Below are 24402 nucleotides of genomic sequence, written 5' to 3' on the forward strand. Positions count from 1 at the left end.
CACCAACAATTTATGGAAATGGTCTATACTTAATCTTGTGTCTTAGTACATGTATGATCATAATTTCTCAAGGCAAAACTAAAACATGTTGGAGGTTAAATATATTCTTTTTGGAAACTATTACCTCTATTTATTTATATTCAAAAAAATGTTGACATATATATAAAATCACATATATCTATTTAACAAACATTCTTATATCTTTAACAAATGGAAATAAATGTACTTGCTATTTAATCTGGCAAGGCATCAACTCTTTGGCAGAGACAAAAGAAAGGCAATTTTATGGTCCAATCCTTTGCCAAGCATAAACATGTTTAGCACACTTAAGGCATTTGCACAATATAACAGCTTTCAAACACAATTCAAGACTTGCAATCTGGAAGAGTTTTGAGATCCAAGATCTGCTTATGCATGTGTACTTGACATCATTCCACACTTTTCAACATGATAATCAACCTCTTTATACTATGGTGCATTGTATAGATTCTATTGTGGAAATTGCCATACAATTTTATCTATCATAGAGAAACCCTGGCCTGAAGGGGGTTTTCATCAATAAGGCCTCCATTATGGTCAGGATCCACTCCCTAGGCTGACAAAAATATCCTGACATTAGCCGCAACAAAAATCAACATAGGATGCTACAGTATTCAAGAGGTTTCATCAGAATATTCTACTCATATCAAAATACAGTTAGAGCATGGGTCCCTTTAAATTCTACAATGCTTTGGGGGTTGCAAGTGGGGTTTAAGACCCTCATTCTCCTCTGCAAAGCAGGTTATACTGCAATGTCATTCAACATCACAAATTTAAAAGCCACCACATGATATGTGCTGACCAATGGTCATTTCTACAGAATACCTGAGCAGCTTGAGTTATACATGCACATTAAAGTGCCACTTCAGGTGAGGACAGGTGATGCTGCTCGTGGGGAGTCATGTGTGTTGCGTGCATTGAGTTCCTTCTTGAGTTCTTCTACTCTTTTCTCTAGCTGTCCTTTAAGGTGTAGGATTTCCTTGTAACGGACATGTACAGGTTCCTGAATGTAGAAAATATGGCTTAGTATGGACTGGGGATGGGAAACAATTTCTTTGATGTCAATATATCTTTTAAATATGTAAATGTATATATACTTTGACATGTATATGAACTAACAGAAACAAATAATGACAAGATCAGACAGGAGCATTCCTAAATGATAATAATTGGCAACAAGCTACAGTCCATATAAAGCATGTAGAGGGAACCTGAAAGGATACATAGTGACTTTCAGGATTCACATAATTTTACAGATATACAAGGCAAATATTGAGAAAGCTTTGGGAAAAGGTAAGGATGTTTTTTGGGCCTTTATGGGTTTGGAAAAGGTTTATGACAGTGTAGACAGGAAGGGAATGTAGGAGGTTTTAGAGATATATGGGATTGGGGGAAAGCTGTTAAGGGCAGTCAAGAGTTTTTATGAGAGCAGTGGAGCCTGTGTTAGAATGGGAAATAGAGAGAGGAAGTGGTTTGAGGTAAAGGTGGGACTGCATCAGGGATGTATCATGTTGCCATGGCTATTCAATGTATACATGGATGGGGTGGTGTGGGTAGTAAAGGCAAGGGTAATGGGCAGGGGACTGGAGATTGTTAAAGAAAATGGAGAAAAATGGGAGATGAGCCAGTTGTTGTTTGCTGATGACACTGCACTTGTGGCTGGGTCAGAGGGGGGATTAAGGGAGTTAGTGACAGAGATTGGAAAGGCATGTGATAAGAGAAAGTTGAAGGTAAATGTAGGTAAAAGCAAGGTGATGAGATGTACAAGGGTTGAGGATGGCAGGGAGTTGGAAGTAAGTCTAAAAGGCCAGAGGCTGGGGGAAGTGGATAGCTTTAGGTGGAGGTAAACTGTAGATTGAGAGAAGCAAGTAAATGCCTTGGGGGATTGAAAAGTTTGATGAGAAATAGGTAACTGGGAATGGATGCAAAGAGGAGATTGCATAAAGGGGTAATTGTGCTGAATGCACTGTATGGAATTTAAGAGAGGCAGAAAGGAAATGTTTAAATGTGTTTAAGATGAAATGTCTGAAACGTATGGTAGGGGCTACTAGGTTGGACAGAATGAGAAACAAGGAGGTGAGGAGAAGAGCAGGAGTGGAAAAGAAGATAGCAGATAGGGCTGATGAAAGATTATTGGGATGGTTTGGACATGTGGAAAAAATGAGTGATTAAAGATTAGTAATAGAGGTGTGGAAGGCAGAGTTGGAGGGAGTGAACTTTACAGGATGACCGAGGATAAGATAGATGGATGGATGGGGTGAAAAGGGCACTGAGAAAGAGGGGAATGTCTGTTGAGGAAGGGAAAAGGCTGGAGACAGGGATGAGTGGAGAATGATTATGTATGGATGATACTATTATGCAAGGAAGGGAGGGACGGGGGATGAGGGGTAGGGGGTGGTTATGTGTGAATGATATTTTGACACAGCCTTAAGGGATTTCTCCCTGTCTTCTCTTTTTCTGCATGAGGGGCTAATAAGTGAAGCAACCTTGCTGTGGATGTACAGTGTCTTGCTACATAACATTTGACCTAGGGCAGTTGGCAGATGCAGGGATGACCCATCATCCATGAGGAGCTGAGATGGGAGGGGTGGAAAGGGTGGTGGATGGGAGTGAAATGGGTGGGAATAGATATATGCCTCTGACTTAACTACCTCCCATATAAGGCTAAAAAAAGCTCTTGGTATATAGACACATAATTTTACATCAAATGTCTGAGTTCAAATTTTTTTGTATATATTGTACCCTGTACTAAGTTACTGACTGCATAGTAACATACAGCAAACACTTAGGTTCTGTTTTGGGGCCCCACTATGGAAAAGCCACACATCATTCGTCTATGTTTAAAAATCTTTACTAATAGAGGAATGATGATACTTTTGTACTATAGTTGTCACTTCTTTATGCCGTTTCCCTGACCCTGTCCTTTCCTACTTCTATGACTAACTCTTCTGGATCCTCCTGTGGTGGTGTGGAAGAGGGGAGGGGGGGGGGATTCTGCCACTGAGTTTTCTAATTGTGTTGTCTATTTACCTATCTACATACCAAGGACATATTCTCCCTTATAAGTGTACAAAGGCACACACCCATTCCACTCCCATCCACAACCTTTGTTTCCCTTTCATCCTAGCTTTTTGTGGATGAAGGGTCATCCTTGTCTCCTGCCCACTACCCAAATCAGAATCAATGCAGCAAGAGACAGTACACCCACAGAAAGGCCACTCCACTTACACGACTACCTCTCCCCTCCATTCCCTACATGCGGAAATTAGAGAAGACAGGGAGAAATCCTTTTGGGCTGTGTCAAAATATCATCCACACACAACCACTTCCCACCCCCCCTATCTCCCATCCCCTCCCTTTCTTGCTCGACAGACAATGCGGCACAATATCTCTTCTCTACAGCTATGGTCACATTTGGTACTGTTAATGCTAGACTGGCTTTTATTTTCTCTGGCTTGACAGTGATATGTGCAGCTGTCTAGTCACACCATTCACCAAGTCTGCTAGCAGAACCAGCTGATCATAACACAAACCACCATGTTTGATATTTTAAAGGACTTCATGCTCACAAACTTTTTCTATGAGATTCAAAATAGCCTCATGGACCAATAAAGTTGATATGACATGTTTTCAGCCTTGTGAACACAGATTTGTTCTGCTTGCATACCACTGTCATATATGAACTTTATGATATATTTCCATCAAATTAAATTTTATACTTAAGAGTTTTCTTATATTGTCATCTATCTTTTTCTAATTCATTAAAAGTCCTTAAAAAATAAAATGGAATATTTTTCAGTTGCATATATGCTGAATTAACAAGTTTAATATCTCCCACTCATTACCACTATCACTAGCAATGCCAGGGAAGACCTTCCATATGGCTAGCTTAAAGCAGCAAGAATCAATAGTTAGTGTAGCTAAAATGGCTGGCCAGTCAAGCTGTATCACTGGATACAGCAATTTCAGATGTGACTGGAGCTTAAGTGAGTTATGATCCCACCCAGAGGCTGTTGCTGGTTTCCTGGAAGCCAGGGTTCTTTTGCACAAGATAACAGGGGCAACAGATTGATTGACAAGTATTTACCTAGTTGTATTTACCTGGTTGTATTATATGGGAAGAGAGCTATGCTCGTAGCAACCTGTCTTTGTATCTTTCAGCATCTAGTTTGTTCTAAAATTCTTGAATAGTTTTTGCACACACTGTTGCGTTATAAAAGGCATTAAATTGGAACCAAATGAATGGAATAGGGATCCTGCATTCTACAGTATATGTTCCCCTTATGAAAATTGAAGGCAAATGAAGGTCTGGGAGGACTATTAACAATGCATGGTTGTGGTACAGAAGAGAGTCTAAGTTTGAAAGTGTGGTGGGGAGGGTATAGGGAATGGTGAATAGGCTAGGGAAGGAAGTAGTGGCTCTACTGGTAAATGATAGGATAGGAAAATGCATGGTGGAGTGGATGGAAGTGTCTTCATGGATAATGTGAAACTTGCATGCAAGATATGAGTTTTTGTGAGTGAAAATTGTTCTGACATTAAAGTGAAGAAAGTGAGGTATTTTTATTTAGACAAGTGTATAGAGATTTGGTAGAAATGTAAATGTATTAATGTTGGGAGGGGTCTTAGTGCTACAGCAGATGATGAGCCAATAGTAGGAAGGTTTGGGATGCCAAGAATTGTTGGAGATGTGTTTAGAAAGGGACTTGATAACAATCACATTGTTTAACACTGGACAGGTAGTGTTGTGTCAGATCCGCACCAAGGCGCTGCGCAAAACGCGTTTTTTTGTTTCTGCGCATAGACGCCTAGCATGATCTCGCTTGTATTTCAGGGACCGTTAGTCATTCACCGGCCTCAGTGGAAGCAACATTTGTGTCACCTCTGCTCCGCCACCTTCACCCGCTATCGCCCTCCAAAGTTGTAAATGGTGCATATCTAACACCACGCTACCGTTACTCGGGTAAGTCACGCAATTGCAAAAGTTTTGCATTTTGCATTACTGCATTATTACTTAGTGAAATAATTTTATTGTGTTTATCGGAAAATATCAGTGAATGGTGTAGCTACCCGTACCAATCACCATATTGGAACGGAGGGCAGCAAAAATGTGATTTTGAGGCTAATTTCTAATTTTCAATTTTTTTCTATTATCAGATTTCAGCATGGCAAAGAGAAGCCTGATGGAGGAGTATTTGCAGGCCCTTTTCGTGAGTACACACCAAAATTTTTAGTAATTTTGTACATAAAAAAATTAACCGCTTTTTCTTTTCTTTATAGATTTTGCAGTTTTGCTCCAATCAACAATGTTTTTACATCAATCAACTCAGGAACTCTTCTACTTTTAAGAAAGCACTCGTTATTAGTGGAATTTGGTATTCTAAAGTATACAGTGCCTGTTATTTGACCAAATGTCTATTTTTACCATTTTTTTCGTAATCATGTAAGTAAAGTGTTATTTTTATATTCAGCATTTTTTTCTCCTTCACCAGTAGAAAGTAGAGTCTTTATATTAGTGAACTATAAAAAAATAAATAAAGAAGGGCATAATGGTAACTGGGTATAAGCGCCCAAAGTGAAAGTAACAGATATGACACCACGCTACCTGTACCGGGAGATTTTGTCCACGCTACCTGTCCAGGGTTAAGAGAGCCAAGCATAAGTATACGTGGGAGAAGGTAATGGAAGGTGGTTGATGGGGTATTAACTCTCTAGAGATACCTATAGGGAGGATTGGAAGAATTCTGGTCATTTGTGATTTCTGAAAAGTGGGGAATTGTCAGATTATTTTTTGGTAGAAAGAATAATGAGGATGAAGGAAAATGGAGGGAGGTGGAGAAAAGATAAGAGTAAAACTGAATGAGAAGGACAGAAGAATACCAAAAGTTAAAAGAAGTGTGAGAAATGGTGAGGGCTAAGGAGAAAAGTGGAGAAGATTATGTTTCAAGAAGGAAGCAATTAGTGTACAAAGATGGTATCTGGGACAAGGAGGATGGGAAGTAACAGAAGAAGAGGTAGCAAATGGTGGGTTGAAGAGGTGAAGGCAGTGGTGGAAGAGAAACAAGTATAAGAGGATTGGATTCAAGGTAGAACTAGGAAAACATATGAGAGGTACAAGAAGAGATGCTCAATGGAAGTTGAGGAAGACAAAGGGGAGAGTAGATATAAAATGGTGTGGGAGTTTGACAGATTTTTGAGAGTGAAGGAAACACTTATGGAAAGATGTAAAGAGAGAGGGGAGTTGGGCCATGTAGGGAGGAAAAGGGAAAGGTAAAAAAGGTAAAGGGTGCAGATGGACTGATGTTAATGAAAGTAAAGGCAGTGTGGGGAAGATGAGTACAGTATTTCAGAGAATTGCTAAATGTGAAGGTTGAGTAGGGTCTCATTGTGGCAGTGGGAAAGGCTAGGGTAGACAGGAAGGCACTGTAGAAGGTATTGGACATATGTGGGCTTTGGGAAAAGCTGTAAAGGGCAGTCAAGAGTTATAACAAGAGTAGTACAGCAAGTGTTAGGATTGGGAGAGAAGAGAGTGGTTTGAGGTGAAGGTTAGGACTGCATTAGGGCTGTGTCATGTTGCCATGGCTGTTCAATGTATACATGGATGGGGTGGTATGGAAGGTAAATGTAAAGGTGATGGGCAAGGGACTGGAGATGATTTGGATATAGTAGAGGGAAATTGGAGGTGAGCTTGTTGTTGTTTGCAGATACCCTCTTACTACTATACCCTGCATTGGCAATCCCCAGACAATGCCACAATATCTCTTCTCTTAGTGACTTATGGTCCTGCCCAGAGGCTGCTGCTGGTTTCCTAGAGGCTGTGGGTCTTCTGCATGAGAGAATAGGGGCAATGGACTAACTGAATGATAACATTTCAGTTTATGGTCTCCTTATGGTAAAATAAAACATGTTTACTCAATAATATGACATTATATTTACATTCAATGTAAATTTGAGGTAAATCTGAGGTTCACTGTTAAGCAACGAACAGGCATGCGTGCTGTAAAATTGAGGGTTGACTGTACTCAAAACACCTTTTCCCTCTCATACAGCAGGGTGGCTGATCCAAAGCACACACACACCCTACATCTATTCCACCCATTTATTGTCCCTCCCATCTTAGCACCTTATCATTGAAGGGTAATCAAATTAAAAAAAATATGGGAATGTCTGTTGAGGAAGGAGAGGACCGAAGACAGGGGTTAATGGAGAATGGTTGTTTATGGATGATGTGATGTATGAGGTGGAATGGATGGGGGATGGTGGGTGAGGGAGTATGTGTGAGAAAATTTGACACAGCCTGAAGGGATTTCTCCCTGTCTTCTCCTTTTTTGCATGAGGGGACGGATGGGGGGGGAGGGGTGCCGATTTGATGCAGTGGCCTTGCTGTGGATGTGCTGTGTCTTGCAACACTGCTTCTGACCCAGGTCAGTGGACAAGATGCAGGGATGACCTGTCATCCAGGGGGTGCCAAGATAAGAGTGAGGGAAGAGGGTGGAGGGGAGTGGAGTGTGATAGGGTTGGAGTGGGTGTGAGTGGCTTTTATGCCTTTGTTTTTTGGCTACCTCCCTTATAAGGGGAAAAAAAGCCTTTGTTATATGTACGTATGCAACATGAAGTTGAACCACCTGTTAAATTCACAAGGGCACATCTGTCAACCTTGCATATTTTATCCTACCTGATGCCTAGTTGATGGGTTCCAGCGACAGTAGTATTTGTCCCACAACCGAAGATGCCGAAGGGAAGCAATAGGGAAGAGGACATGATGTCGAGTATTGGGGTTGTATAATGGGTTTTCAACATCACTCACATTACTAAGTACCAGTGACCATAAGGATTGTGTTTTGGTTTTCACATCTCGCTCCATCCGTTCATGCTCACTGTATACAAAAAATCAAAGTATTAATTATATAAACATATGCACAGCAGCAATGTAAGTAAACAAGTATACAAAGACTTCAATAATTCTTACAAGGGAAGTGGCTTGTTATATATAAAACCATGCTTCCATACATAGAAACAGATGTACATTCAGCGCTTTTTTGACAGTAACAAGGAAACGTCTAAGTTGTGTTTACAAAAGAGAAGCATTTGTGTTTTTCGTGTGACCACCTTGGCAAAATAAGTATCCTATATCAAAGGTGGGCAAACTTTTCAGAGTGAGGCCCAGATGAGACTTTTGGAAGGAGGCCACGGGCTGGAGTGAAAAATGAAATCCCCAGAATTACTCTATTTTGTACAATACATTGAATACAATGAATAAATTATACAAGAATTGCATTGAACACCCCACAAATCAATGAGACTGCTGGTGCTGTTTGCCATGAAGAAGTATTTCCATGTCTGGCTCGATGGTTAAGGTAGACAACAGAAGAATGTCATTGAGGTGGCAGTCTGAGAGAAGGGAGCAAATGTGAGACTTCATGTACTTCATTTTGGAGAAGAGCTGTTCACAACAGTAGGTACTGCTGAACATGGCCACAATGCGTTGAACATGCACAATGTATTTTTGAAAATTGTTAGAAGGGAGGACAATGTCGAATCGTTGCACTGCAGCTCCACCAACTCCATCTGCAGGGAGGCATGGGTGTCTTCCACAGGGAAGTCAAAGGAAGCAGTGAAAAGCTTGAAGTCTGCAGCCAGCACCCTGACTCCTGCAAAACGGGATGGAAATTCCTCACGCAGAGATGTGACGACACTATCGCAAGTGTCCAGGTCCACGTCGTCAGGGGCACAAGCAGCAAGGTGAGGAAAATGCACAAACTGACCAGAAGCCGATTGAGCCTCCTACAAGCGCAGCTTAACCTCAACAGCAGTGATGTGCACATACATGTCTGTCACAAGAATATCTCTGCCTTGTATTATCATGTTGAGGGTTTTCAGGTGTGCCATGATGTCTGTCAGCAGGGCCAGGTGAGCTAGCCACCGTGGATCAGAGAATTGATCAGTGTGGGAAAGGTTCTTCTGATGTAGGAAGGTGGCCATCTCCTGCTGTAGGTCCCATAAACAAGCCAGCATGGCCACACAACTCAGCCAGCACACCTCACAGAAGTAGAGCAGGTCATTGTAGTGCACGTTCACCTCATCCATCAGTACCTGGAACTGACAGTGGTTAAGGCTGAGGAAGAAGATGGAGTTGACAACCTTCACCACAACAGACATGACATCAACAAGGTTGGCAGACTTGGCGCACAGGAACTCTTGGTGGATGATGCAGTGCATCATATTAATGGGCTGAGTGTATCCGGCGGCTTCACAGTGGTGCACTAGCTGCGAAGCAGCGCCCTTCTTCTCCCCAACCATTGCCAAGGCACCGTCAGTCATCATGCACACAAGACGGGATAGGTCCAGGGAGTGCTGATCAATACACTGAAGCACAGCATCACAAATGTCTTGCCCGGTGGTGGTGCCGTGCAGCGGGACAAGCTGGGGGAATTCCTCACACATCTGGAGGTCAATTGTGACACCATGGATGAAAACGACCAGCTGGGCCATGTCCTTCGTGTCAGTGCTCTCATCCCGAGCAAGGGAAAAGGTGACGAAGTTCAAGCTGTGTTTTGAGAGAGTCATGCACGTTGTCTGACATATGCTCGATGCAACGATGAATGGTGTGGGACAAAAGGCTCATGCTCTCAAAGGCAGAACGCTGCTATGGACAGACGGAGTCCACTACAGCGAGGAGGCATTCCTTGATGAAGTCCCCATCTGACAGAATATTCTCAAGAATGATATTGTTGAAAGTTGATTTTATAAATACAATATTTCCAACAACTGCCGAGTGGTTTTTTCTTGAACCTTCGATCTCTTACAGTGAAGCCAGTTTGGTATGTCAGACAAGACGATTATGCTTAATAATTAAAAATTACTTTGCTGACTGTATTTAAACATTCAAATTCTAACATTTCATATTCAAATAAATTTGTGTTTGCAATTTTGAAACTCCCCATTAAAAGTTTAGCAGAATTTAGTGTAAACTTTGGCTTTTCTAGTACAGTTGAACCTCGAAAGCCCGGACCCTCGTACGACTGGTCGAAATGAACAAAGGGCGGACTTTTCAAGCAAAGTTCCCTATTTGCCCGGTAGGTGGCAGCGACGGCCGTACACGTGTACGCAAAGCCGACCCAGTCAAGCCGCCACCAGGGTGCCGCTTTGTAGAATTTTGTACCAAAACGTAGTAAAAATAGCGGCATGTGGCAACTGCACAAGGACATGAGGAAATTTTTTCTACATATCAGCGGGCTGTTAAAAACATTCAAAAACTCAAACTTTTGTTTAACAATCATAGAACTAGTTATCAAATAATAAAGGGTACATCAAAATATGACTTTTATTGGTAATTGTGTTACTTATAAAATATTATACCCCAAAAGATACGTTTTTACGGTGAAGAAAAAATTCTATGCTAAAGTTTCAGCTTTCTTTTAGCACCAGGGCTGCCGTTTCGTAGAATTTTGTACCAAAACGTAGTAAAATAGTGGCATGTGGCAACTGCACAAGGACATGAGGAAATTTTTTCTACATATCAGCGGGCAGTTAAAAACATTCAAAAATTCAAACTTTTGTTTAAAAATCATAGAACAAGTTATCAAATAATAAATGGTACATCAAAATATGACTTTTATTGGTAATTGTGTTACTTATAAAATATTATACCCCAAAAGATACGTTTTTACCGTGTAGAAAAAATTCTATGCTAAAATTTCAGCTTTCTTTTAGCGATATTAGAAAAAAATAATAATAATAATAATTTTTATATCTTACTGAATATGTTAGGGCATGGGGGTCTTATATACATTCAAGAATAAAAAAAACTAGAACCAACATTTTGTCAAAGTTTGACAAGTATATCTTGCTATGAAAGTCTGCACACGCCCGAGAAAAATGTATGCCCCGGTATGGTAACACTCCCATTCTACACGGCAGTGTAGAAAACACGGCAACCCTGGCCGCCACCACTGTCCCGCGTGCATACCTTCTGATATTTACAGTGTACGTAATAAAAAATACAGTACACTGTATAAACAGTACATTTACATGCCTGTATTACAGTTAATATTACAGAATTATTAGTATTATAGTATTAATATTACAGTATTGTTATTATTAGTGTTAGAGTATTATTCTTATGTGTTTCTATGCCATATCATACATTACCTATACGTATACCGCTACGAAAATCTACGGGTGTTAGGGCGACATTTTCGATGACCGGACTTTTGGCATGACCGGACCGCCCTTCCCCCCAATTAGTCCGGGCTTTCGAGGTTCGACTGTACTTCACTTATCTGATCTAGCTTAAATTTCTACATACTACTACTACTCCATATTATTACTATTTTCATACGTGTTTTATTTTTGTACTACTACTACTACTATCACTACTCCTAGAACTTTTCCTTCAGATAACAGAACAGAGGTCAATAATGAAGTTCTTGTTGCCATCAGCAAATCCTTTAATATTACTATATGCAACACCCTTCCCTATCACCCCAGTTCAAATGGCCTTGTTGAATGCCAAAACCATAACATCATTAATGTACTCCATTACCTTGCTTCTGATCTCCATTCTTCTTGGGCTGAACATGTTCCTAACACTCAAGCTTCATTAAATAGTGTCATTAACAGGTTCATATTGGAGTCTCCCCATTTTGTCCTCTTTGGCTTGGACAAAAGGCTCCCATATGATCTCCTCACTTCTGATGTAGAAACTGGTTACAATTTTGATGAGTATGTTAGACAAAATGTCCAGTTTTTGCAATCACTTCAAGAGAATTAATGATTCACTTATTCTTGCTTAGAAAAACATGGCATAGCTTCAGCACAAATTTATATGAGATTGTTCTTTTGAGATAGAAGACAGTTTACTCAATCACATTCCAACTTCAAAACTTACTCTAAGTTTCTTGGTCCTTACAAAATCATTCAAAAAGGATCTGGTATTAAAGTCAGAGCATACAATCTGATTGACTTTCAAGAAATTGTATTGCACCTTGCTCACATAAAGAAAATTTCCTGTGGTCTTGAGTTGACCCTCCTCCCCCTCCCAAGGACCAGTCTTCCTCTACTTCAGTCACTCCCCACATCCAACGTTCAACCTCATTATGACCTCCGAAGTTGTACCACTGTTCCCTGAATATTTCACTCATTCTAGAGGTATTCCAAAATGTAATGTCTACTTCAAATCTAGTTCATAAGTACTAATTATTATTTCATATGTTCAAATGTATACTGTGTCTTTCCTAAGTTTGTTCATTTTAAGCAATACATACTTGTTACACATTTTCACATGTGTTCTATTCACATTTTTTCCCCTTCATTTCAATGTACTCTCTTCTGTTACATGTACCTTTCCAATGTACCTCATTGCTGAGGTCAGCGCCACATAGCGTGCTGAACCTTTGTCATACATAAAACCATCCTTCCATACATAGAAAAAGATGCACGAACACACATTTATGTACCATGCCCTAATGTCTTTGAGTTCAACATGTCCACCTTGATTACCACATCTATATTTATGTAACATTGTAATTATTAACATTCACATGTACAAATGAGTATATACAAAATCTATTTTACATGTAGTTTGGGTAGTACAAGATAATTTAAAATATATATGTACAAATAAATTAATCTCTATAGTTGTAATAACTGGCAACTAAGGTAACATATGCTTACCCATACTTGGGATAAGGAGTCACATTCTATTGGCCTTCATGGCTTTCAAGAACTGAAATTTTACTTTGCTATCAATTATTGTAGTTGCCCAACAACATTACAACAAGTTGAGTCAAAGCATACATTTTGCCTTGACTTTATGGGAGAACATGAAAAGATGGGTCCCTAATCCCTTTGTTCTGATCCATTAACTAAATTTTTAGGATATATATATGAATATGACAACCGTATTCTTGTCCTCCACCATAGGGTGAAATCAATAAACAGAAAACATAGAACATCTTGCATTACACTGGCCTACTCTAGCCATATCCAGACAACAACACATAACCTCTTCCTTGACTGATTTATGGGCCAACCAAGTGGTAATTTTTAGTTACCTGTGAATCATGCAAGAGAGACTTGGGGCACCAGATTGATATATGTAAATTACAGTCGAACCTCGAAAGCCCGGACTAATTGGGGGGAAGAGTGGTCCAGTCATGCCAAAAGTCCGGTCATCGAAAATATCTCCCTAACACCCGTAGATTTTCGTAGCGGTATACGTATAGGTAATGTATGATATGGCATAGAAACATAAGAATAATACTCTAACACTGTAATAATAACAATACTGTAATATTAATACTATAATACTAATAATTCTGTAATAATAACTGCAATACATGCATGTAAATGTACTGTTTATACAGTGTACAGACGATCCTCTACTTATGTTCTTTCGTTTTACGTTTTTTCGATTTTACGTTTGAACTGACTGTAAAAAAAAAAAAAAAAAATGGAGTGAATTTTTTAGTTTAGCGCGCTCTCCGTAGTTCAAACGATACTTACGCATGACGCTGCGTCCATTGTTTACATGGCACAAACGACAGACTGAACGTGCCTTGCCTCCTCCTCCTCCCCCTCCTCCTCCACCATCTCAATTTATGTTGCTTGAATTTAATTTATTTGAAATTAATGTTATTATTTTACAATGTTATGTGTATAATTAATGATTTAGGGGTGTTTTATAAGATACGGTAATAGAATTTACAGATGTATAGTACAGTAACAACTTACGTTCATTTTCAACTTACGTTCGGCTGTTCGGAACGTAACTAAAACGTAAGTTGAGGAGCGTCTGTACTGTATTTTTTTATTACGTACACTGTAAATATCGGAAGGTATGCACGCGGGACAGTGGTGGCGGCTAGGGTTGCCACGTTTTCTACACTGCCATGTAGAATGGGAGTGTTGCCATACCGGGGCATACATTTTTCTCGGGCGTGTGCAGACTTTCATTGCAAGGTATACTTGTCAAACTTTGACAAAATGTTGGTTCTAGTTTTTTATTCTTGAATGTATATAAGGCCCCCATGCCCTAACATATTCAGTAAGATATAATTTTTTTTTTTTATCGCTAAAAGAAAGCTGAAACTTTAGCTTAGAATTTTTTCTACACGGTAAAAACGTATCTTTTGGGGTATAATATTTTGTAAGTAACACAATTACCAATAAAAGTCATATTTTGATGTACCATTTATTATTTGATAACTAGTTCTATGATTTTTAAACAAAAGTTTGAGTTTTTGAATGTTTTTAACAGCCCGCTGATATGTAGAAAAAAATTCCTCATGTCCTTGTGCAGTTGCCACATGCCACTATTTTACTATGTTTTGGTACAAAATTCTACGAAACGGCAGCCCTGGTGGCGGCTTGACTGGGTCGTTTGAGTAGACGTGTACAGCCGCCGTTGCCACCTACCGGACAAATAGGGAACTTTGCTTGAAAAGTCCGCCCTTTGTTCATTTCGACCAGTCATACGAGGGTCCGAGCATTCGGGGTCCGGGCTTTCGAGGTTCGACTGTACTATTAGTTCATACATCTTTAAAGACCTTTCCTTCTTTGCACAATTGTATTCAAATGTGAGAAAGGGAGCCCCTTAAGAATAAAACACTACTAACCTGTTGTAGAGAAATGTGCCAAAGAGACATGAATACAGATGATCCAAAATTGTGATTAGTAGATCCTCTGTGAACTGGAAGGCATTGGGGAATTGCCGCATAATCTGCCAGACGCAGTCAATGAACTGCAGGAAGACAGGTGACCGATCTGCATCTTGATGGCGATCATCACCATGACCAATACGCTGAGGAAGATGAATCACTGGGTAATTGATACTTTATCAACAGAACAACTACATTAAGAAACTAAAATCCTGGGATCAATGACAGGTGCTTGATTGTGGTGGTCTTGCAAAATGAACAATAAAGCTCCCCATTTCCAACACCCATCCACCCCCTCAAGAGGTGTAGTGACACTCAGTCTCTGGACTGGGCCCAAGATCTCTATCAAATTCAACTGTATTTTTTTTTTTACACTATTTCACACATGGAGAGCTGACAACAGTTTCTTCCAGTGACATAGAAACAGCCCTACACTAATACAATACTGACAACTGTCTAAAAATTTCTTCCAAGAAAGATCTGTGGGAGGGGCAGAGTATCACTGTCAGCCACTGTAGTGCTGCAGGTGTTTCACTTAGTGAGATTTGAGGCAACAATTAATTAACCACAGAATAAGCCTATCCACAAAATCAAAATTACCCACATGCAATCACCACACAGGAGACAAAGAACATATCCTTCACTGCTATACTATTGCCTTACTTTGATAATAACAAAGTATCTCTTTTTTGAGTGACATAAGTTAACTAGTGATTGTTGCCAGTAACCTGGGAGTTGTGGGTCTCCTCCAAGAGAGACCTAGGGCAATGGACTGACTGGTTGATCCTTAACCACTTCAGTGTAATGACACCTTTGTAGGCTTCATGAGGCACAAGTGGGTACACAAGGTTGCTGGTGTCGATGTCTTGAGTATATATATTTTTTAGTTGTGAGTTACCCCTGGATTCTGTGAACTGGTTTGATCATGTTTTCTGTGTTTATTATTACTCAGAGTAAAAGAGAATGAGTAATTCACCAGTGACTTTATATTCTATAGTGCAAGTAGTGTGATGCAAATTACATATGGCAGACAACACTGCACATGAGAATTTGAGATGTACTGAAGCAGTTGATAAAATTAAAAAGGTTGCTCAGGATCTTTGTGGTGTGATGGGGGTTGGATGGGAGAGGAGAGGATTTGACTGGTGGTAGGAACTAGTACAAATGTGAAAAAATAATAGAAGCTATAATAAAACAGGAGAGTAGATTTTAGTTACAAAGGATTACAAAGGCGGAGCATGCCGACAGGAGACCTTTTGATCCATATCTAGGTCGGATGGAAAAAAAAAAAAAAAAAAAAAAAAAAAAAAATCATATTAATAATAAATTAAAACTATAATAATGTAAAAATAACAAATAAAATACATAAATAAATGCATAGGTATAGTTGAATAACAAACAAACAGGTAAATAGTAAATGATTATAAATTGACATATAACTAATAATAAATGAAAATCAGACAGACAAATTATAACAAAACAAAAAACAAATAATATAACATAAATTATAATCATTACAGCATCTTACTTAGGTATTTATCTAAATGATTCTTAAAGCTTCGAACTGAACTACATTGCACTACCTGTGCAGGAAGTTTATTCCATTCATTAACTACACGGTTGGCAAAGTTGTTTCTACCTACTTCCAAATTGAATCTATTTCCGGACAGTTTGAGACCATTGTTTCTTGTCTGATTCTCATTCAATGTGAAAATTTTGTCACTTTTGATGTTGTCAATTCCCTTTAAAATCTTAAAGACCTGTATCAAGTCACCTCTGAGTCTACGCTTTTTTAGGGAAAACAGATTCATGTGCTTAAGTCGATTTTCGTATGATTTATTTTTGATATTTGGAATCAGTTTTGTGGCTCGCCGTTGTACTTTTTCCAGTCTGTCAATGTCTTTAATGAGATTCGGTGACCATACGGAAACAGCATATTCCAAATGTGGACGAACTACGATACATAAGGATGAAATGAGACAGAAGATGGTACAATGCAAGCATGAAGGTGGTGTGAGGTGGGGACAGAATATATCTATGGCTTTTAAGTAGAACATTTTCTGGAACCATGTATATGGGGTGAGGAAGCAAAAGATGAAGACAGAGGAAAGCACTAATGACTAGAACAGAGGACACATAGTAGAGGAAGTCAAAATTATTTACAAGTGGAATGAGAAGCAGTAGAGTTAAGTGGTCACAAATTAGTAAACAAGAAGGATGTAGTGGCTAAGTTGAAGTATAGGAAAGCAGGGATAGGTGTAGGGATAATTAAAGCTATACTTAGTGAACGAAATGGTTGGATTCCAATGATTTAGTTGGATTTTGTCCAAGGCTGGAGTGTAAACATAGCTTTAAACTATGGTTACACTACAACCTTGGACAAAATCCAACTGAATCACTGGAATCCAACCATTCTGGTGACTAGTGTAACCATAGCTTCAACCATACAGCATCAATGACATTAATTCAACACTGCAAAATTCAACTAGCTTGAACATCAACACTGTTAATTTTATGCCATGACAGCTGTCAGTAGCTCCTTCCTAATGAACTGGTTTGAGTGAGTTGCATGGTTTCAATACATCCCCACAAGACATGGCAATTGTATGCATTTGCAAGCCCAGTTATATAGAATTTTGATATAAATGTCCCACTGTACACTACATATTTTTGCTGTCATGGGTTGACATAAAGAGTTCCTCTCCACACCTTTCATAACATTGTAACACTGTACAGTGCTAGGGAGAACTGGCAACACAATGTTTTCATGTTTAGGGTAAAAGTTTGGTAGTTTTAACTGTTTCTCCTATCAACTATTCTATTATTATTACATACATATACCAAAGGCTTTTTCCCCTTACATGGGGGGGTAACCAAAAAGAAAAAGGCATAGAAACCACTCACACCCATTCCATTTCCTATATATTCCACTCCCCTCCACCCTCCCTCTTATCTTGGCACCTCCTGGATGACTGGTCATCCCTGCATCCTGTCCACTGCCCTGGGTCAGAAGCAGTGTCACAAGACACAGCACATACACAGCAAGGCCACTTCATAAATTCGGCGACCCACCCTCTCTGTCCCCTCAATTTCGGGTTTCGATGCGAGTACTAAATCCAGTCTCGAAGGTTCCTCATTGTTTCTGTATCTGGTATTTTCCTTTATCCATTGGGTCAATGTGTATTCAATGGTCATATCGAGTAGCATGCTGCCCCATATGTCCTCTCCACCCCTCACTGTCAATTCTTCCCAACATATTTCTTTAGAATTAAAATCACCCATAACTACTGTATTTCCTCTTTCTTTCAGTATATCAGTTAGTTCATGTTTCGTATCTTCTAACAATTTGGAATGATCATGTTCTGTCGAGGCTTGTGTTTTAGGGGGCACATACACTACTACAAATTTTCTACTTTTCATGTGGTTGTTTTCTATCTTTAACATAATTGACTCTACATTATTTCTTCCTTCTGTTATCTTTTTCACATTTAAGTCTTTCTTAGTCAGAATTAGTACTCCCCCTCCTTGTTTTTCCTTTCTATTCTTCATCCAGCAGTTATAAAGACCTTGTCCCACTGTGTTAGGTGGTAGATTCCCTTTCAATTTCGTTGCCACTATTCCCATTATGTCTGGCTCCTCTGATGCCAGGTAATTATTCAGTTCATTCATTCCCGAGATCATTCCGTCAATGTTGGTATATGCTAATTTTAATTTTTTCTTTCCCTTCTTCTGTCTATTTTGTTTCCTTCTTTGTAATATACCATTTTCTCAACTTCAGGTCCACTAAAAAAAAAATATATATATATATATATATCGTTCTCGGTTCTTATCTCATTCCTTTCTTTCGCTTCACTTCTAAGTTCTTTTTCTTCTTCCTTTTCTTCACTCATTTCTTTATCCATACATTTTTGAGATTTTCACTATTTGCTAGTTTTGTTGTTTTGGATAGTACTTCCTCTGCTATCAATTGTGACCTAAGTTTTACCTTTAGCGGCCTAAATTGATTTTCTTTTGAGTATCTCCCCATTCTGTAAGTTTCCTCGATTTCTTTATCCAAGGTTTGATTTTCCTCTTGAATCTCATTTAGAATCTCTTTTTCTTCCCTTTCTCTCTGGCATCTAGGCACATCATGCTTTTCCCTAATACAATAAATCACAATGCATCTTTTCCTGTCCACTGCATCCCTAACTAAATTTCCTTTTTCTTTAATCACTTGGATTACCATTTTTTTTTGTACTATCCTTAACTTGTTCCATTATTTCCTTGAAGGATAATTTTTTACTTTCCTGTTCCTCTTTCCACTGTTTTTAATTTCTTGAAAGTCATTTTCTTTCATTTTTTCTTCCACTTTCTTAGTCACCACCTGTATTTGATCCTTCATCTCTTTTTTCAATGCTTCATTCCTATTCATATTTTCGTTTTTCAAACTTATATTTTCTCCCTTTATTCTATTCAGTTCCATTTTTAGATCTATTTCCCTATTGTTTTCTTCATTGGCTTTCCTTAATATAGCTACTTCCTTGTATATATATTTTTGCATTCACTTCTCAGTTCAATTATTTTGTCCAACTCATATATTTTTCTATTTCTTATAATATTTCTTAACCTAGGTTCTCAATCCGTGTCTAGCCCTCTATATATGTTACTATTTTCCCTACTAAATCCCGAAAAGAGACCTCTATCCAACCTTTGGTATGATTTTGGGGTCTCATTCAGACACATTCTTATCTTTATTACACCAAGTGGTGGGGACTCTATTGTACTTACTTCCGGTCGTCGCTTTGCCTTTGCAGTTTCTTTATCACTGAATTCATCGTTTAATTCATCCATTGTTGTTATTGGTTCTTCTTTTACAGTAACTGAACAAAAATACAAAGACTACATTTCGGTCACCATAGTTTCGATACTCCCTCCCCATACGTACAAACCATATTATTGTTGATAATACGTTCCACAATCGTCCATCGTCAAAATGTTAGGTAGCAGTTCGGAACATGTTTTGGTTCGTCCTTCCTCGATCGCTGCTCGAATGTATGTGTGTGTATTTATTTACCTAGTTGTATTTTACGGGAAGGGGAGCTATGCTCGTGGTGTCCCGTCTTCATATCTCATTTTATCTAAACTACTTTTAAATTCATGTATTGTTTTTGCACACACCACTTTCTCATCTAACTTGTTCCAAATGTCTATTACTCTGTGAGGAAAGCTATTCTTTTTCAGATCTCTTCTATAGCTGTCTTTCTTGATTTTCTTTCCGTGTCCTCTTGTATTTCTTTCATCCCATTTTAATAGATTCTATCAATAATTTCTATGCCTTTCATGATTCTGTAAATAGCTAGCAAATCTCCTCTCTCTCTTCTTTGCTCTAGTGTCTGTAGCTCAAGTTTTGCTAGTCTTTCTTCATATGATAGTTTTGAGAGTGTTGGTGCCAATTTTGTAATTGCTCTTTGTATTCTTTCAAGTTTTGTTATACATTTTTTTGTATTTGGTGACCACATTGTTGCTGCATATTCCAATCTTGGTCTTATCAAAGTGATTAATATTTTCTTCACCATTTCTTCATCCAGGTATGTAAATGCCACTTTGATTGTTCTTATTAAATTACAAGTTTCTCCAAAAATCTTGTTTATATGTTTTTCAGGTGACATATTCTTCATAATAATGACTCTCAGGTCCTTCTCATTTTCTACTTTTTTTATTCCTTCTCCCAATTTATATGATCCTTCTCTTCTTTTTTTGTTTTTTCCAAATTCCATTATACTACACTTTTTGCTATTGAACTCCATCTCTCACTTCCTACTCCATTCCCATACTTTATTGAGATCACTCTGTAGTGACTCACAATCTTCTTCAGTGTTCACTTTTTTTAACAGTTTTGTGTCATCTGCAAAGAAGCTCATGTAACTGTCAATTTCTTTATCCATATCATTTATATAACAAACCTTATTGGGGCCAAAACTGTTCCTTGCGGAACACCGCTTATTACTTCATCCCAGTTACAGTGTTTGTCTCTTATCACTACTCTCATTTTCCTTGCAAAAAGTCTTCCATCCAATTAAGCAGTTTGCCCTGTATTCCTCCTTCAGTTCCTAATTTCTTAAGCAACTTCTTATGTGGTACTTTGTCAAAAGCTTTTTTTAGGTCCAGAAATGCACAATCAGCCCATCCATCTCTTTCTTGTATCTATTAGTCTTGAATAGAAACATATTAAATTGGTGACGCATGATCGTCCTTGTCTGAATCCAAATTGCCTTGGATTTAGTATGTTGTTTTTTCTAAATACTTTACCCATCTTCTTTTGATTATTCTTTCACAGATCTTTGCTATTGTACTTGTTAGAGAGACTGGTCTATAGTTTGTAGGGTCCTTTTTATTTCCTCCTTTGTATATAGGTACTATATTTGCTCTTTTCCAATCTTTTGGAACTTTTCCTTCTTTCAAGGAACTGTTTATTATGCTTTGTATTTTGTCTGCCAGTTCATTCCTGCATTCTTTCAAAATCCAGTTTGCTATTTCATCTGGTCCATGCGATTTTCTGACATCAAGATTACTCAAGTGTTTCATTATTTTGTTCTTTGTTACTTCTATTTCTTTCATAGGGGGGACTTTCTCTTCCTATTCGATCTCTCCAGGTTGTATGTTCTCCCTTGTAAACACTGATCTAAAATGCTTGTTCATAATTTCTGCCATTTCTATTTCCTCTGTGTATTCAACTCCTTGTCATAATTTCTCTAATTCTTGTTTGTTTTTCAGTTTGTTGTTTACAAATCTTTAAAATAGTTTTGGTTGATCTTTACATTTTTCTATGACATCTTTTTCATATTTTCTTTTTTCGTCTCTGCACACTTGTACATATTCATTTCTATAACTAGTGTATATTTTCCATTTTTCAGGTCTTTTGTCTTTCTTATATTTGGTCCAAGCTTTATCTTTGTCTTTTAACTCCTTACAACTTTTGTTGTACCTGCATTTTACATATTCTTTTTCTTGTTTTTGTCTTGGGACATACTTTTCCACTCCTTTTTCATAATTTTTTTTTTTTTTCAAAATATTCCATTTCTTTTCTACTGTTGTATCTTCTTTGTGTATTCTTTCCCATTTTTCATTTTTAAAGAATTCTCTTAATTTATAAAAAGAAAAAAAAAATCATACATCAATCTTCCTTTTCTATATTGTTCATTTCTTTTCATGTATTTCTTCTCATTTAGTTCTAGTTCTATCAATATGTGGTCACTTTTACTTATTGGTGCCTGGTATTCTATCTTTTCCACTATTTCAGGTTCTGATGTGATTATTAGGTCTAGTCTCAATGGTTCTTCTTCATTTCTATAATTAGTGTCTTGAATCCATTGTGTCATTGTGTGGTCAATAATCATCTCAAGTAGTACATTTCCCCATGAGTCTTCTCCACCCTTTACTGTCATCTCTTCCCAGCAGACTTCTTTGCAATTATAGTCGCCCATCATAACTATTCTTCCTCCATCTTCCATTATCTTGTTTAATGTTATTCTTGTGTCTTCTAACATACTTTTATGTTCACTCTCTTCCCACGAGGCTGTTTTTGGGGGCACATAGTTTATTACAAAATTTCTGCTCTTCTTAACTGTCTTCTACTTCTATCATAATCATCTCTACTCTATTCTTTCCATATGTGACACTCTTCACGTTTATATCCTTCTTAGTCAGAAACATAACTCCACCCCCTTGTTTTATCTCTCTGTTTCTAATCCAATAATTATATGCATTGTGTCCTATGCTGTTGGGTGGTAGTGGACCTTTTAATTTTGTCTCTACAATTCCCATTATGTCCGGTCCTTTTTCCCTCAGATACTCGTTCAGTTCATTCAGTCCTGTTATTAATCCATTTATATTTGTGTAGGACACTCTTAACTTTCTGTTATTTCCATTGTATTTTCTGTTTCTTCTTTATTTCTCTCTGTTATGGTCCATTTCCTCACTTTCATATTCACAACTCTCCAATAGAATTCTTCTTTTTCTGACTCCATTCTGTTCTCGTTTTTTTCTTTAGCTTCTTGCCTTATCATTTTTTCTTCCTCTCTTTCCTCTTTATTCATTTCTCTTTTTATCCATACCTTTTTATAATGTTCACTTACCGCTAGTTTCCCTGTTTTTGCTAAGATATTCTCTGCTGTTGTTTGTGACCTGAATTTAATCTTAATTGGTCTGGTCTTATCTGTACTATATTTTCTGAGCCTAAACATCTCTTCAATTTATTTCATGATTTCAGGTTCATCTTCCTGAACTAATTCTAGTAAACTGTTTACTTTTTCTTTTTCCTCTTTAATTCTTGTGGTTCTATTTTGGTTAAATTTCTCTTCCATTCCTAATATAATTATACATTTCTTTTTGTCTGCTACGTCTCTTACTATATTCTCCTTCTGTCTCATCACTTCAATAACTGATCTTCAGTTTGTTCTTTCATTTGTTGCTTAATTATGTCAGTAAATGCAACTTTACTGTTTTCTTGGATTTTTTCCAGCCCTGTGCTTCCTTTGTTATGGCCTCTTTATTGTCTTTATTATTCCTCTTTAATTCCTCATTCTCTTCTTTAACTTCTTTTAACTGTCTTTTTAATTCTTCTATTTCTAAAGTTAAGTTTTTGTTCGCCTTCTCTAGTTCTTCCAATCTTTCAACTCTATGCACAATCTTGGCTACGTTACCGAACCTATTTTCCCAATGCTTGGTCATTTTATCAAGTTTTTCCTCTAGTCTTGCTAATCGGGGGAGGATGGTATCCCCCCCCACCCTCTTTAAATCCCTGGAAACTATTATCATCACCTTCCACTGTGCTGCTCTTCATCTATATTTCTAATCTTTACATTTTTGTTGATCCCGTCATCACCGAAATCGTCATTATCGGTCCGTCTTTTGTTTACAAGACACCTGGCCTACTGGACCATGTCCCCCTCTTCCTCATTTCCTTCAATTTCCCTCAATAATCCCTCCCCTTCTCCTTTTTTATCACTTTCCCACTACACCACGAGCTTTCCCCTTCCCTATAAATACAATAAGGTACTTCCTTGACGTTGAGATCCACGTAGATTTTCCTTTTTCTTTGGAATTCCAATTCTTGCCGTCCATCCAACGAAAGTGTGTATTTCCCTAGTTGTATTTACCTAGTTGTATTTTACGGGAAGGGGAGCTATGCTCGTGGTGTCCCGTCTTCATATCTCATTTTATCTAAACTATTTTTAAATTCATGTATTGTTTATGCACACACCACTTTCTCATCTAACTTGTTCCAACTGTCTATTACTCTGTGAGGAAACCTGTTCTTTTTCACATCTCTTCTATAGCTGTCTTTCTTGATTTTCTTTCCGTGTCCTCTTGTATTTCTATCATCCCATTTTATCAGATTCTCTCTATCAGTAATTTCTATGCCCTTCATGATTCTGTAAATAGCTATCAAATCTCCTCTCTCTCTTCTTTGTTCTAGTGTCTGTAGTTCAAGTTTTGCTAGTCTCTCTTCATATGATAGTTTTGAGAGTGTTGGTGCCAATTTTGTAATTGCTCTTTGTATTCTTTCAAGTTTTTTTTATACATTTTATTGTACTTGGTGACCATACTGTTGCTGCATACTCCAATCTTGGTCTTATCAGGGTGATTAGAATTTTCTTCACCATTTCTTCATCCAGGTATGTAAATGCCACTTTGATTGTTCTTATTAAATTATAAGTTTCTC

General features: G+C 38.0%; 2 protein-coding genes across 5 annotated transcripts in view; both read right to left on the reverse strand.

Annotated features, from left to right (window-relative positions):
* LOC143039895 (glycerol kinase 5) overlaps nucleotides 1-24402 on the reverse strand; it is a 474671-nt gene that overhangs the window by 389862 nt on the left and 60407 nt on the right. The gene's annotated exons all lie outside the window — the stretch shown is intronic.
* mtm (phosphatidylinositol-3-phosphate phosphatase) overlaps nucleotides 105-24402 on the reverse strand; it is a 161383-nt gene continuing 137085 nt past the window's right edge. For 3 of the 4 annotated variants that reach the window (XM_076210225.1, XM_076210223.1, XM_076210222.1), the window contains 3 exons: nucleotides 14658-14842; nucleotides 7715-7916; nucleotides 105-1042 (listed from right to left, as the gene is read on the reverse strand). In XM_076210225.1, the coding sequence (XP_076066340.1) occupies nucleotides 905-1042; nucleotides 7715-7916; nucleotides 14658-14842 (525 nt within the window). In that variant the 3' untranslated portion in view covers nucleotides 105-904. Of the gene's footprint in view, nucleotides 1043-7714; nucleotides 7917-11618; nucleotides 11745-14657; nucleotides 14843-24402 lie in introns of those variants that run through there. The other variant, XM_076210224.1, reaches the window with a different exon arrangement.

The sequence above is a fragment of the Oratosquilla oratoria genome, chromosome 27 (genome assembly GCF_046742065.1).
Source record: "Oratosquilla oratoria isolate Oo_2021 chromosome 27, ASM4674206v1, whole genome shotgun sequence".
Lineage (NCBI taxonomy): Eukaryota > Metazoa > Arthropoda > Malacostraca > Stomatopoda > Squillidae > Oratosquilla > Oratosquilla oratoria.